Here is a 14,593-nt window from a genome sequence, read left to right as displayed (position 1 = left end):
GTGTTTTTTTTTAAAGCAACGTTAGTGAAGTTACTTGTTCTTTTCTTCCAGAATATTGTTTGACTCCCTGCGATTTTTACTCTTAGCCCCCGCGTTTAGTTTTTGTTTCCTAGACAAGCCAAGGTCAGGTAAGTGCCGCCACCTGTCGCAACAACTACCCTACTACGACAGTAGTATACAGACCCCGTAGAATAAGGTCGTGGTCTCCAATGAGAAAAAAACAGAGGGGGGGGGAGGGCTAAACATCCAACAGCAGCCTCTTCCTCTCCACAAAGAGGAGGAGGCCGCACCGAGGAATCCGCGCGCTCGCCCACAAAAAAAAAAAAAAAACCCAGGGGAGCCGCTTCAAGCCGAACCTGCAAGGCTCGGCCGCGACTCCGCCCGCGGCGCCGGCGCGGAAAGGCCAGCGCGTGACTCCGCCCCGCCAGGAGGAGCCACAGCGCCGTCGACGGTGATGGCCGAGCTCGCCGGGGCGCCGCAAAGCGAGCAAACTGAGGCGGCGGCGGCGGCAAGAGGAGGGGCTTCGTTTCGCACTGCGGCTTCTGGAGAGAAGCTGAAGCGGCGGCTGGGCGAGAGCCGCCGACCGCTCGCACTTCCCTGGTGCGGCTGCCGCCACCGGTGCGCATCATCATCGGCGACGGCTTTGCAGAAATCCCGAGGCGGACGCCCGGCTCCTCGGTTACTCCAAGCGCTATAAAGCGCCGGAGTGGGCGGAGTACGACAAGCTCTCGCCGCCGCTACACCTATTCATTCAGGCGATCACCTAAAATGGCTGGAGAGAGCCGAAGGTGGTGGTGGTGGCAGGGGGGGAGGAGGAGGAGGAGGAGGTGAAGCGAAGGCAAAAGCCGCCACCGTCGCTGCAGCAGCAGCAGGAGCAGCAGCAGCAGCAGCAACCCGGCTCCTTGAGAGCGCTTCTCTTCGAGTGTGGGTGTGCACGTTACAAGACACCCCACCTTCTCTCTCCCCCACCTGTTTGGATTTACGGGTCTCCTCCCCCGAAAAAAAATCTGCTTGGACTGAATGCTCCTCCGAGCGTTTGCTTGGCTTCAGCCTTTTTGAACCATGTCGACGACCGGCCCAGACGAGAGCTCCGTCCGCGTCGCCGTCAGGTGAGGCGCCTGCGGGTGGAAGGGCTCTGAGCCTCTCGGGGCTTTTTATACCTGCAAGGGTCTTCTTAGCAGCGGGAGGTTACACACACAAAAAAAGGAGGGGTGTGTATGCATGCATGCATGCATGTATGTATGTATGTATGTATGTAAAGGCCGAACTGGGGTCCCAGGTGGGCGAAGGAGGGGAGTCGGGCTTTTCTGAGGCAGGCCTGCGAGGGGAGGGAGACGGAGAAGTCGGTTGAAAGGTGTTGAATCTTCCTCTCTGCGGGTTCCCGTGAAATTTACCTTTGTCCGGCGCGGCGCTCCTTGGCTTACCTAACGGCCTGCCAAGGGAGGATTGGGAGGAGGAAGAGGAGGAGAAGAAGAGACCGTCTTGCAAGGAGGAGAGTTGAAAACATTTCAATCCAAAATCTTGGAAGTCGTGCGCCCTTTATTAAAACAACAACAACAACCGAGAACTAGGATGGTGCAAGGAAGGGCTTCTCTGTCAAGGAAAGCTGCCCCCGTTCCTCCAAATTGTGGCTTACTTTCCTTGTAGGTGGTTATCGGGACTGTTAAAAATAAATAAATCCGGACGCTTTTGAGGGGAAGGAAGAAAAAATTGATATATTTTTTTGGCTGCCTTCTAGTGATAGTCTGGAAATTTATAATCCAGATCTGTAAACCTTACTAGGAAGGCATTTAGTTTCCTTTATATATTGTGTATTTGGAGGTTAGAAGGTGTATTTGCTCTGCCTGAGGAATTTGGGGAGGGATACTTTTTTAGGTTTGCCCTCACAGGGAGGTTTGTACAGCTGGGGAAAAGGGAGGAATTTAAATTTGGGGCCTTGTCTGCAGAAATGCAAACAAAGGGGTAGTATATTCCTATTTTACACTTGCTCTTCCGCTCCATGTTACTCTCCATGTACAGTGTACATTGTACACCGCACTGAATTGCATTCAAGGGACTTTGAAGATCTAGTGATGTGGCTGTTCTTACAGGCCTGTGCTAGTAAATTGGCTTTAACCGGATTGGTAGTTGAAACTGCAAAAATACCAGGGAGGAGCATGTCAGTATTTTTATTCATGATGGAAAATTGCAACATCATTCATCTGCACTAGAAATTAATGGTGTGTTTATAGTAGAGCTTGCCCATCAAGTAGACTTATGTCAACAATTTCCTCCCTTACCTACGTTCCAAAAACTAAACAGATTTTTTTTCTTGCTAATATTTCATTGTTCAATTTTTAACAAATGAAATTGTGGAATATTTAATTGTAGATTCTTCAGTTACATCTGGATATAATATTGGCTGATACCTATTAGGAAATTCAATAAGACACAAGGTTCAGACTTATCCCCTTCCTTGGTAATTGTCAGATGCATTCAAGTTGAATGGTTTATTTCTGAAGGAAGGTATTACACCAGGGGTGCCAAACTCGATTTCATTGAGGGCCGCACAAGGGTTGTGTTTGACCTCGGGGCCCGGTGTGGCTTGGGTGGGCGTGGCCAGCTTGACATCACTCGGGGGATCCTGTGATGGCCTGAGCGCTCTGCCAGTGAAAATGGGCTTCCGAGCTAGGTTTTTGGCTGCGACGGCCTCCTGCAACCCTCTGCCAGGGAAAACTGAGCTGGTGAGGGCCGCATGCGGCCCGAGCTCCATTTTTGCTGGCAGAGGCACTGTGAGCCGATCCTTCACTGTTTCCAGGGTAGCTCCAAGTGCTAAATCTAAGCACCCTTGAGTTTGACACCCCTGATTTACATCATTTTTTATTTCAGATTTGCAAGATTTGAGGTTGGATGAATATCTAGCCCAAACATATCATTCTTCTTCACTCAATATTTGAAAATCTTAGTTGAGAAAGACAAGTAAATGAACTGAGAGCAGAACAAATGTATTGGTTGCTAAAAGTTTTCAGGGCATTGCAGCAAATGTTTTATTTACCAAGACCTCTGCAGTGCCATGTCAGTTTTATGGCCATGGTGTTATTCCCAAATGCTTGCATAGCATTGCCTGACCTGATTCATTCTTTTTTGCATTACAGTACATACATCTTAAGCACTTGCAGTTTTTGTGTAATCTTAGTAGAAGTAATAACTTGTTTACAAGACACAACCCTTTTATCTATATTTTTATCATGTGAAATAATCAAAACATGAATTAAAATGAGTTGTTGGGGTGGATTTGTTACCATAATAGAGTCATTCTGCTGCAAGTCACAGATTTAATTTTCATTGTGGTATCATACCCAAACATCCATGGAATTGCCTAAAAAGTTGGATGTGATGAATGTTGAAGAATTATCATGATAACGCTACTGACTTTTGATAATGCTTTCATTGCAAAGGAGTTTGGCAACATTTCTTCTGCATGAAAGGGCAACGCCCAATGAACTGTGAAATGAAACTCAGAGGATTCTGTAAGCATTTATTTTTTCCCAAAGTGATGTGACAGTGTCACGTTTGTCTTGGCACTGAACTCACGTGCATTTATCTGAGGGCCCAAAAAAGATGTTACTCATTCTGTAACTAGGTAGGATGCTAAAGGAAATACATGAGCTTGATACAGGATGATAGATTTTTATCCTTAGAGTGAATGCATTTGAAATGTTCCAAAGAGGATTATATCGTCACTAAGAAGCTCAAGATTTTTATACCAGGGTGGAGGCTGTAAGAAACAGTATATATAGTCAGTGTTCATGTACAAGAAATTTTGCAAAATATCTCTTTTCCATTTGATATGACTAGCATTCATTGAACCGTGTAACCAATTTGTTCATTCCAGAAGACTTAATACTTTTTTGTCTAATCAGACATGCATGTTGTTAATAATAATACAATTTTTGCACTATTGACTCCCAACAACTTTGATGGTTCACAAAATAAATAAAATAAAATAAAAATCCAAGGGAAAAATGACAAAACAATATAATAAAGGAGCAAAAGCAGACAAAAATGGGCAAAACCTACATACAGTACACATAAGGATCTATAATCATTCTAGAATAGAATAGAATAGAATAGAATAGAATAGAATAGAATAGAATAGAATTCTTTATTGGCCAAGTGTGATTGGACACACAAGGAATTTGTCTTGTCAAATGCTCTCAGTGTACATAAAAAGAAAAGATACATTTTGTCAAGAATCATAAGGTACAACATTTAATGATAGTTATAGAGTATAAAATTCCAGCCAATCACAGCCTTCCAAAACACTGGGATGTCAATGGGAACCTCATGTAGAGGACAGATAATTTTTTAAAATTTAATTTTATTTATTTATTTTTATATATAAATTTTTATTGGTTTTTAAAATAAACATAAACAAACAAAACATAAAAACATCAAGTTATCTTCCATATATGTACATACAGTGAGCTGGTTGGTTTACAAATTGTTTTGTGCTTCCATTTCATAGTCTTCAATTCTTCAAAAAACAGATCATAGTCTTCAAAAAACAGATAATTTTTTAAAGAAAAAATTAGAATAGGACTGATGTGATGTGACTTTTGGTTTAAAAGGTGTTGGATTCTACTGTTTACTTAGAATTTTTTCACCGGCTAATTCTAATGCACTTAGCTATTGTAAGAAATAAGACTAAAATAATCCAGCATTCTTAAAATATGAAAACCTATATTGCAATTATGAACCAGCACAATCCAGCATTCTTAATATAAACCAAAATGTGTCTGTAACAGGGTAACTGTGCTAACTCCATGACATAAGATACTTTTAATAACCTTTGTTTCTTGCTGCTAGTATTGGAGCAGTATATCTAGGCTATGATCCAAGTAAATTCATTAGATGGGTCTACTTGTTGTATGTGGAAGTAGGTGTACAAGATGATAGTTTTAGGGTTGTAATAATTGGGAAAACTGAAACATTTCTTTTGATGCTTCATTATGCCAAGGTAGCATAACAAAGTTTGGGGATATATTTACTGACATTTAAATACTTGCAAATACAGAGAAACAAATAGAACTGCAATCATATTCAAATGTACTATTGGTATTTCTTCCAGATAGCTCTTTATTAATACAGTTAAATAATAAAATTTGATGAATTTTATGACTGGCCATTCTTGCCATGAATCAATGAAATGTTTTATTAATGGCTTCCTCTCTTGTCCAATGAAGAGAAATCTCGGGGAAGGGAAGTAGAAGTGCATCTGCATGTTGAATAAACTCTAAGATGAAATATTTAGCTTTAGAGTGCCACACTCCTACGTATGAAAACATTTCATTTTTTTTTCATTAAAAAAATGATAAAGATCTCTTTGTGAGTTTTATTACAAAAAAGCTACATCTGGTATCATGTGTCCATTATGAAACAAGAGAGCCCTTTGTTAACATTGTAATTGTTCTCAGTTTTCTTCAGCTCAAATATTTAATTTGTTTTGGGGTACTTATATTGCCCATCTTTTTGACTACTTATCACATTAATCACATTTTCATCCATTTGTGTATGAAATGATTTCTCATCATTCATACATTTTCCATTTATTATTTGCCTGCTTCCTATTCTTATCCTCTAGATTGCATTACATTTCTTTGTTACATTTTAAATTCATGTCCTAATTGATAATTATCCCCCTCAACATCATAGTTTTATAAATTATTTTTGCTTTTTATATATTGCAATTATAAGCAGGCTGCAGATAATTCAGTAATTTTTCAATCACTTTTTAAAAGGTGCAGATATTAGCACCCAGACAAGTTCCATGTACTTTTTATTATGACAAATTTCTAGCAGATACAAAAGAGTGCATATCTCTGTATCTATCTGCATCTTCGTAACTTTGTCTAGGATTTCAGCTTCGGTCACCCAACAATATATTGTAAATTCCACAACAAAGTTTTAGACATTCAGTAGTAATGAGGATTGCTTGAATGTCAGAAAAGTTGCTAGTTTAATTTTGGCATCAAACATTTAAGAAATACTTGATAATTAGTCCATATGTGTAATATTACTTGAATTTTAACTTACAAAGGAAGACATCTGTATTGTATTTACTAATAGTTCTTTTGACTTTAGGATACAAATTGTAATTTGGATTATCCCATTCTAGTTTTTAATGTTATGCAAGCAAACATGAGTGTTTCATTAAAATGAATTTTTCTACCACTTCAGCCTTTACCTTTGCTATCTTGTACCTATACACACTTTGAAGGGTATATTCATGTGACGCACACTGAGCATTTTTCAACTGATTAGTTTATTGAAGTATATACTGTAGAATAATAGGTTATTGTTACTATTTCATTGATTCATAAAAGTTCCTCCCAGCCTTATTTAGACTCTTGTCACAACAAACCAAGCTACAGTATATTAGAGAATGAAAATGTCAATGTAATTTATGTAAAGACAGACTACATTTTTTTCAGTAGAAACTGAATGACTCAGTAATTTAATATTAAAACAGCACCGTAATTATGATGCGGGATGGAACTCTTTGCTGCAATTTCTGTTCTTTTCCTCTTTACATTTGATTCGAGGATTTTTGCAGTTTAATTGTCTTTTCCTTTCCATATTTTGACTAGATTAATAAATGGGAATAAATATCATGTAAAAGATGAACAAATAGTCCTTGATCAATGACCAGAATTGGGACTGGCAACTCTGTTGCTAAAACTGTTGCTAAAAGGAAAATCATATGACTGCAATGGGCTTACCATCTATCTTGCCCTGGGATCATTAAGGGGAAACAGTGCAGTTACTAAACAAGGGGGGGGGGGGGGGAAATCACATGATTGCAATTTAAGATTTTACTTCTGCCTTCTCCACTAACATTACTTGTTGCAAGCTGGTTGCGAAGTGCGCAGATGTGACTGTGGAATGCTGGGACAACTCTAAATTCAAGGATTGATTGTAATTTTTAAAAACTGTTGTAATATCAGTAAAGGAGAATATTTGTAGCTTAAGGTTAAAGTGAGGAGTCCTTGCTGCTCTCTGAGCTTGGTGGTTTTCTTGCAGATGTTTCATTACCCAAACTATATAATACAGACTAGCACTGATGACATTATCTAGTTTGTGTAATGAAATCTCTGCAAGAAAACCACTAAGCTCAGAGAGCACTAAGGACCTCTTGTTGTAATATCAAATGATCACTGCACAAATCAATTAGTAAGGAAGGACTACCTGTACTTCCAGAGATAGGAAGAACTCTGGTACCCTAGAACAGGGGTCATCAATCCCTGGTCCATGGACCGCCACTGGTCCGTGGCATGCCAGAAACTGGTCCACGCAAACAAGCAAAGCCCCATCTGCGGGATGCAGGCAGCATGCAAAACCATGACCCCTCTGATACACAGAAAAACCTCTCTCTCTATAAACTGGTCCTTGGTGCCCAGAAGGTTGGGGGCTATTGCCTTAGAGGGCAAAGGGCTGGTCTACCATTCATGGGTAGAAGCATATTAACTATAAGTCGTCGACTTACAATAGTTTGCTTAGTGACCACTTGAAGTTACAGCGGCAGTGAAAAAAGTGGCTTATGACCATTTTTCATACTTATTGTTTGCAGAATCCCCATGGTCATGTGATTTACATTCAGATGTTCACATTTATGATGGTTGCAATGTCCCAAGGTCATGAGATCACCTTTTGCAACCTTCTGAAAAGCAAAATGAATGGGGAAACCAGATTCATTTGACAACTGTGTTACTAATTTAACAACTGCAGTGATTCACTTAACAAATTTGGTAAGAAAAGTTGTAAAATGGGGCAAAACTTGCTTAACAAGTTTCTCACTTAGCAATATAAATTTTGGGCTGAATTGTGGATGTATGTTGAGGACTACCTGCATTAAATTGGAGTTGGCTGAACGGAATAATTAGAAAAAGAACATTTTAGGAATGCCTCGCTGAGTTGAAGGAAACTCTATATCTTGCAAGGGCTGCTGTAGATAAATAGATCACAGGCTGTGCAGCACTTGATGGCAAAAAGTGCTTGGACTCCATGGGCATGAACTGTCACAGATTCTTTAAACCAACTGTCCCTTTTCCGAAAAAAGTCCAGAATTGTAGACAAACCTGCCTACAAATCATGCATGTAAAGAAGTGGAAAGTTTAGCAACTGGCTCAACTTCCCATAGGGAGTGAAACAAGGAAATGTGATTCCGCCTTATATGTGCAATGTATCGATGGAGAAATTTATAGAGTGACATTAAAAGTGTGTTGGTTGGTGATGTATATCTGTCTGTACTTTTGTATACAAGTGATATTTGTTGACTGAAAAGGTGAATAGTTGACATGGATGGTAGCTTATACAATGTAACACAGAATAGGGACCTGAAATTTATCAAAGACTGTGATAGTTACGTTTGATGGTAAGCGGGAGTGAACAGTTACAAGGTAAACTTAAATGGTGAAAAATTAAAGCAAGGAGAATAATGTTTATTTCTTAGTTACAATGCTTAAAAGAAAATGGGTGGACAAATTTAAAGACTGCTAATTGAAAACTTAGAGGCATTAAGTTGTCTGTTGTGAATGTTGAAAGAAGTGAAAATGAGCATTTATTACAGCACTTATTACTTCTGCCCATTTGATTACACAGATTAAGAATTGGTCATGTCTCATAAAACATAAAAATAAGTTAATGCAATGGCCGTGGGTATAAGCCTGTGTAATAAAAAGATATGCTGTAAGTGTTTAAATTTAGTTAGATTATATATTCTTTAATCTGTTATTTTGTACATTCATGGTCTTCCTATGTTTTGCATAATGTTGCTTGCCTAAAAAAGGAACAGGTTAAATATTTCATAGCTTGTGCATGATCCCGGAAAAAGATACCTTTGGATAATGCATTACAGTAACCCCACATCCTCTGAAAGACGTTGCTTTCTAATCCAAAACACTGCAGAGTGTGGGATGTTACCTTCTTGATTCCATCCCATCTGATATGGGATTAGCATCATTACACGGTGTGGCTAATCTGTCAAGATGTGTCTATGATGCATTCATTTGTTGTTGGGTTGAAGAGCACGCTTAGCAATTTCTGTTACCAGAACACAAATTCCTATTTATCTCTATGAAGAATCAGCTGACTAGTGGACACGTCTGCCTGAAGTAGTAGGATTTTTGTCATTTTCCCTGAAACATGCCTAAAATTAAAGTAAAATTGGAAAAAAACTTTGCTTTAGCTGTTTCATACAATACTCCTAGTATTTCTTTAGTTCAGATATTTCCTAGACATACCTTTTCTCTTTGCCCTTATACTTCACGATTGTTATGAATCTTACTGTTTAATAGTAAAGTTTGGATTTATACTCCTACATAGACCTAAACTATTCTTTTGCCTTCCCTGTATTCAGTTTTGAAACCCGCCCTTTAATATATCTATTAAAACATGCCCTTTTAAAATCAGGTACTTAAAACAACTGTGATTGATCCTTGATCTTTAGCCTTCTTTCAGAGATTGATACAGATCTGTTGAATGAAAGCGAGTTATTATTTCATGAATAACTGCAGAATTAGATTTCAAGAATGACACTATGGCAATGACATTAAACAGTATTTGAACAGACTAAGCAATTGTACTATTTCACAGCTAATATGTAATTATGTAAGGATTCTTGGTCTAGAACTGATCAGACAAAAACATAATTCCAGTCTTCCCCAGTCTAGAGTCCCAACACTATATTGGGGTATAATTTTCATAAACTCCAATTTAGACATCTGAGGGACATTATATTAAAGCTGTGATATTTGCCAGGGAGGCTGTGATGACCTGGGGTGTGGCACAAAGGCAACACAGCCAGAAAATAGGTATGAGTCCCTTTATTTGCTCCAACTTTGTTCCCAACATCCCGGTTACTCTCTGGCCTGGAGAAAAGCTGTCCCACGAACCTACAGCAGCCTCTGACCGCAGATTCTCCAGTCCAAATGCTGTAAGCAAAATGGCTGCAATCAGTCACTCCAGCAGGGCAAAATAATGAGTCCAATAATTCAGCAAGGCAGATAAGCACACAGAAGCATGACAATAATTCATACAGACATGAGGAATGCCAGGAATACATGCTTAAACAATACTAGACAAATTCAGCGTTTGTTCCCTCCCAACTGCCTCTCCTTTAAAATCCATCCCCAGGTGTGCCTTGTGAAAGGAGTCAAGGCCCTTCCTCGTAAGCCACACAACCCACATTCTTCCCTGCATGCCCTAGGATGAGGGGGTGGGCCTTGGTCTTCACCTGAACCCCATCTCCCTTGTTCTACCTCTCCCCTGCTCTGCCCAGCCTGACTTTGTCCTATCCCAGTTTCCTCCACAGCCAACGAAGCCACTTTCCCGCTCTCTGTCAGCTGTTCATCTTCCCTCTCAGATTCAGACTCCGACTGGGGCGTGACAGAGGCATATGGAAAATCAACATGCAGAAAGCATAATCATGATGGAAGAATATAGGCCCCGCCCCTTTTTTTGTACATTGCAAATGTTACACACCTAGAAGGAAAGGTCTATGACAACTCGCCACAGTCAAGTTGCCACAGCCAATTTGCTGAGGCCGACTTTCCGTGGCCAACTCTCCAAGGGACAACTCGCCACGGCCAATTCACCGTGTGACAACTCGCCATGGGTCAAGAGTTACACTAATGTCAAAAGAAATAGTGGAATAGAAAAATTAAAGGATGCCAAAGGAGGGACAAAATGAAATATGAATGACAAAAATTAAAATATTTTAAAAATGATTTTAAATAATTAAATTGAATTGTTGAATTGTCGTGCATTGAGTTGTCCAGTGGTGAATTGGCTGTAGCAAGTTGTTCCATTCCAAGAAGGAATAGATTCTGTGTCTGTCATTGAGTTGAAGGTAATTTGTTGGGTACTTTTCTCTTTGCACAATGCGATAAGGCCAAATTAGAGCTGAATTAATTTCTTAATTCTGAAATGCATATTTTAAACCCTTGCTCGATAGGATATTATTCTAACCAAAACAAAACTTGGACAGAAAAGATCAAAATGTAAAGACTGCTATTTTTCATGGTTAGTGCCCTTGACTCTCCAGATTCTACTAAACATTTTTAAACATCTTGTGACTTTTATCTGTGTCATATTAACAGCTGATAATGAAACTAAGCCTGGGTTGTACTAGATTGTTAGGGAAAAAGGATTCGTTTTATTATTTTGCATACTATTCCCACGCTTTGCAACATGACTGCAGGTAAACTTGTAATTCTACTTTGTTATGGAACAAGTTTAAAGCAATACAGATTAAAGATAATGCACAGTCTAATTTCCTAATAGGAAATAGAATTAAGAGGCATATATTTTCCTGGTCCTATATTGCTGTCATTTTTAGGTGCTGTTAACTGTACTTAACACAAAATGAAGTCCTTTTCCTATTTTTTGTTTACTGCTGTCTTTCATAGACGAAAGTGTCATGAGGAGAATTTAAACATGGATCATCTAATAATTACTGACTTTTACTGCCAGATCTATAAGAGGGGAAGATAGAAGGAGAATATAAGGCTAAAGTGCTCATTTTTAAAATCACTTATAAATACATGATATTTGAGAATAAAATTAATCATGCAATGTTAATACAGTAAATAAATAAGTTAACTATGACAGAATAAAAACATGTCTTTGTCAAAAGGTCAATAATATTTTTAAAGCTGACATTTCTAGAATATTTCAAACCTGGACTAAAGAACTGGAATTTCCATAAAGTCCCATCAATGGATTCCTATCCATAAAAATATTTACATGATTTTGACAGAACTGCAATTCAGGTTGATTCATTAAAAATTGTATTTAGGGTATATTGAATTCATCAATTAATATATTTGAAAGAAGGCAATTAGGTTTTCTACGCTGGAATGGCTCACTGACCCATATGATATACTGTCAGTCCCCAAGAATGATATACGGAGTTACTTCTGAGTAGTTTCTTTATTGTTGTTCATCCATAGACAGAAGCTAGAGCAACGATCTGCTGCATAACTATAAAGATATACTCTATGAATTACTAGGGAGGGCCCATTTTAATCTTCCTGCCTACCAAAATTTGTTGCCTCTTTGCCCCCTGGGAAGCAGTATACAGAGAGAGAGAGAGGGAGAGGGAGAGAGAGAGAGGGAGGGAGGGAGAGAGAGAGGGAGAGAGAGAGGGAGAGGGAGAGGGAGAGAGAGATTAAACATTTTACAATAAAAATTGTATTCATATTGTAGCAGGGAATTCATTAGTGATGAACTAGCGACTGTCAGTAAGTTTAAAATTTAAGAAATCATTTTCTTTCTTAGATTGTATTTTTAATTTATATTTATATTTTTTTAAAAAAAATTTCTCTAAGCTCAACATTGTAAAAACGACAGTCTTTCAGAACATTCCAATTTGGGTAATGATCACAGTGATAAAATTAAAATTGTGTTACTGTGATGAGCCACAAGAAAACGAAACACAACATCAATACAACATCCGGCTAAAATAAAAATTATATATAAATATGAATGCAGCCTAGCACTTATTGAATTACCATTCACAAACTGGCATTGTAGAGCCTGGCTCGCTGCCAATAGGCCAATCACACAAGCTTCCTTTGCCCTTCTCCACATTTAATCTGATAAGCGCATTATACACAGTAACAGAATGGAGACTATAGCCACATATAACCGATTGTTTTAGTTTTACCTGCTTCGTGGCCCTTGGGCGCTGACACGCCTGGTGGTGTCCCAGTATTCCCCCTCAAGTAATGCTGATAATATGGCAATTAATGAGCCAGAATAAAATTTCTTCTGCAATTTTATAATTGCATGTAAGGGGAAAGGTGAGATCGCTCCCTAATACAAACAGAAATTGCATTGTGATCTTTTTAGAACTCATAATAATCAGGTTCTCAGAAAGACAAATTAGTCTTCTCTGATATCCAGAAAGTATGGTTAGTAAACCTGCATGATGTAGCCTATGTGTAATTGAAGTTTTGTTGGGAGTGGAATTGCCTCATAACGTTAGATATGGTAAATATCCAGAGGCAAAAGTTAGTTTAAGCTGATACTGTAGTTGCACAACTAGAACTGGTCTAAACTCAGAGAGACATTTGATAGGAGGCATAGGACTAAAAAAAATGGCAGTAGGAAATTGAATGAAGTCTAAAATTCTTATTTGGATGGACCTTAGCCTTTCCTACATGAGTGTGAGTATAAGACCCTTGCTTGATCCAGGTGGATGCTAAGAGAAACAAAAATTGATCAATAAAAGTTTCTTTATGAGCTTGGTTGCAAAAACCCTTCAATACTATGGGGATAAAATTTTCTGTTTTGACACAAGAGAAGCCAAGATTCATAGCATGGATCTATGAAATGACCTGTCTCATTGTTACATTCATTCTGTAATTAAAACACATGTTTCTGTATCTGCAGTTTTTAAACAAAAAGTGGAAAAAATTAAACCCATTATATTGATTGTGAATCGTAGTGAATGTATGCTTTCTGCTGAAAATTGTGTCTATGTTTTTCTACGCCACATTTAGTTTCTTCACTGCTTTAGAACATAGAATAACAAGAGTTGGAAGGGACCTTGGAGGTCTTCTAAACCAACCCCTTGCTGGAGCAGGAGACCCTATACCATTTCAGACAAGTGGTTGTCCAGTGTCTGTAAAGCCTCCAGCAATGGGGTTCCCACAACTTCTGAAGGCAAGCCATTCCACTGGCTAATTGTTTCTCACCATTAGGAAATTTCTCTTTAGTTCTAGGTTGTTTCTCTCCTTGATTGGTTTCCATCAATTGTTAGGAAAGTTGGGAAAAAAATCTATAGTTATTTCATTTGTTAAGGTTCACTCTTAAGAAATTACAAGATCAATATTGGCTTAGAGACAATCATTGTTGTGCCAGTCTACATGTGATGCTTGGGAAGCCAGTTTGATCCTAGACAGTTTCTTTGGTTTCCAAAAGAATATCTTTTTTTTTTTTAATGGAAACTGGCTCTCAGCAAAGCAGACTGACATTCTCTGGCATTAACTGTATTTCCAAGAATGACTCTTTAGAAAGCTTAAATATATAACTGGCAGTACGGTATCCCCATCTGTCAACAAAAAGGATAAAGAAAGCAGGAATAGTAGAAAATATCATGAAGGAGGGTGGATTTGAGAGGAAGCAGAATGTACATGTTTATCAGAACACTTCGTTTTGATTATATTCTGATGACAGTTATTTGGTAAATTGACACATACCACATTCTCAAAAATTAAAACTGCATCCACAGCTTTAATAGTGGCTTGATTATTTGTTTGTAAAGCCACCAATAGAGCCAGTTTGCTGTGGTAGTTAAAGCATTAGTCTAGAAACTGTTCTAGTTCTGCCTTAGACACAAAGTTGGCTGGATGACCTTGGACTAGTCACTTTCTTTCAGCCTTACAGGGGGAGGCAATTACAAACAATTCCTGAAATTTTTTTCCAAGGACACTGCAGGGACTTGTTTAGGCAGTCTTTGAGAATTGGGCATAATTGAAGGGAAGGGAAAAAACTTTTGCTAACCTTGTTAAACAATTCTGGTTGGTGTACAACATTAAAAACACAAGTA

At 38.6% G+C, this 14,593-nt stretch overlaps 1 protein-coding gene across 14 annotated transcripts in view; it reads left to right on the top strand.

Moving 5' to 3' along the window:
- The first annotated feature begins 423 nt into the window (after positions 1 to 423).
- KIF21A (kinesin family member 21A) overlaps positions 424 to 14,593 on the top strand; it is a 94,342-nt gene continuing 80,172 nt past the window's right edge. For all 14 annotated transcript variants that reach the window (XM_087969450.1, XM_026677635.2, XM_026677633.2 and 11 more), the window contains exon 1: positions 424 to 1,109. In XM_087969450.1, coding sequence (XP_087825576.1) covers positions 1,063 to 1,109 — 47 coding nt within the window. In that variant the 5' untranslated portion in view covers positions 424 to 1,062. The remainder of the gene's footprint in view (positions 1,110 to 14,593) is intronic.

Source organism: Notechis scutatus, chromosome 6, assembly GCF_049901735.1.
Source record: "Notechis scutatus isolate UNSWTSFEM ecotype Mainland chromosome 6, rNotScu1.2, whole genome shotgun sequence".
In the NCBI taxonomy this organism is placed as follows: domain Eukaryota; kingdom Metazoa; phylum Chordata; class Lepidosauria; order Squamata; family Elapidae; genus Notechis; species Notechis scutatus.
Note: the sequence above shows the minus strand (reverse complement) of the source record. Positions and strands in the feature narration are given on the sequence as shown.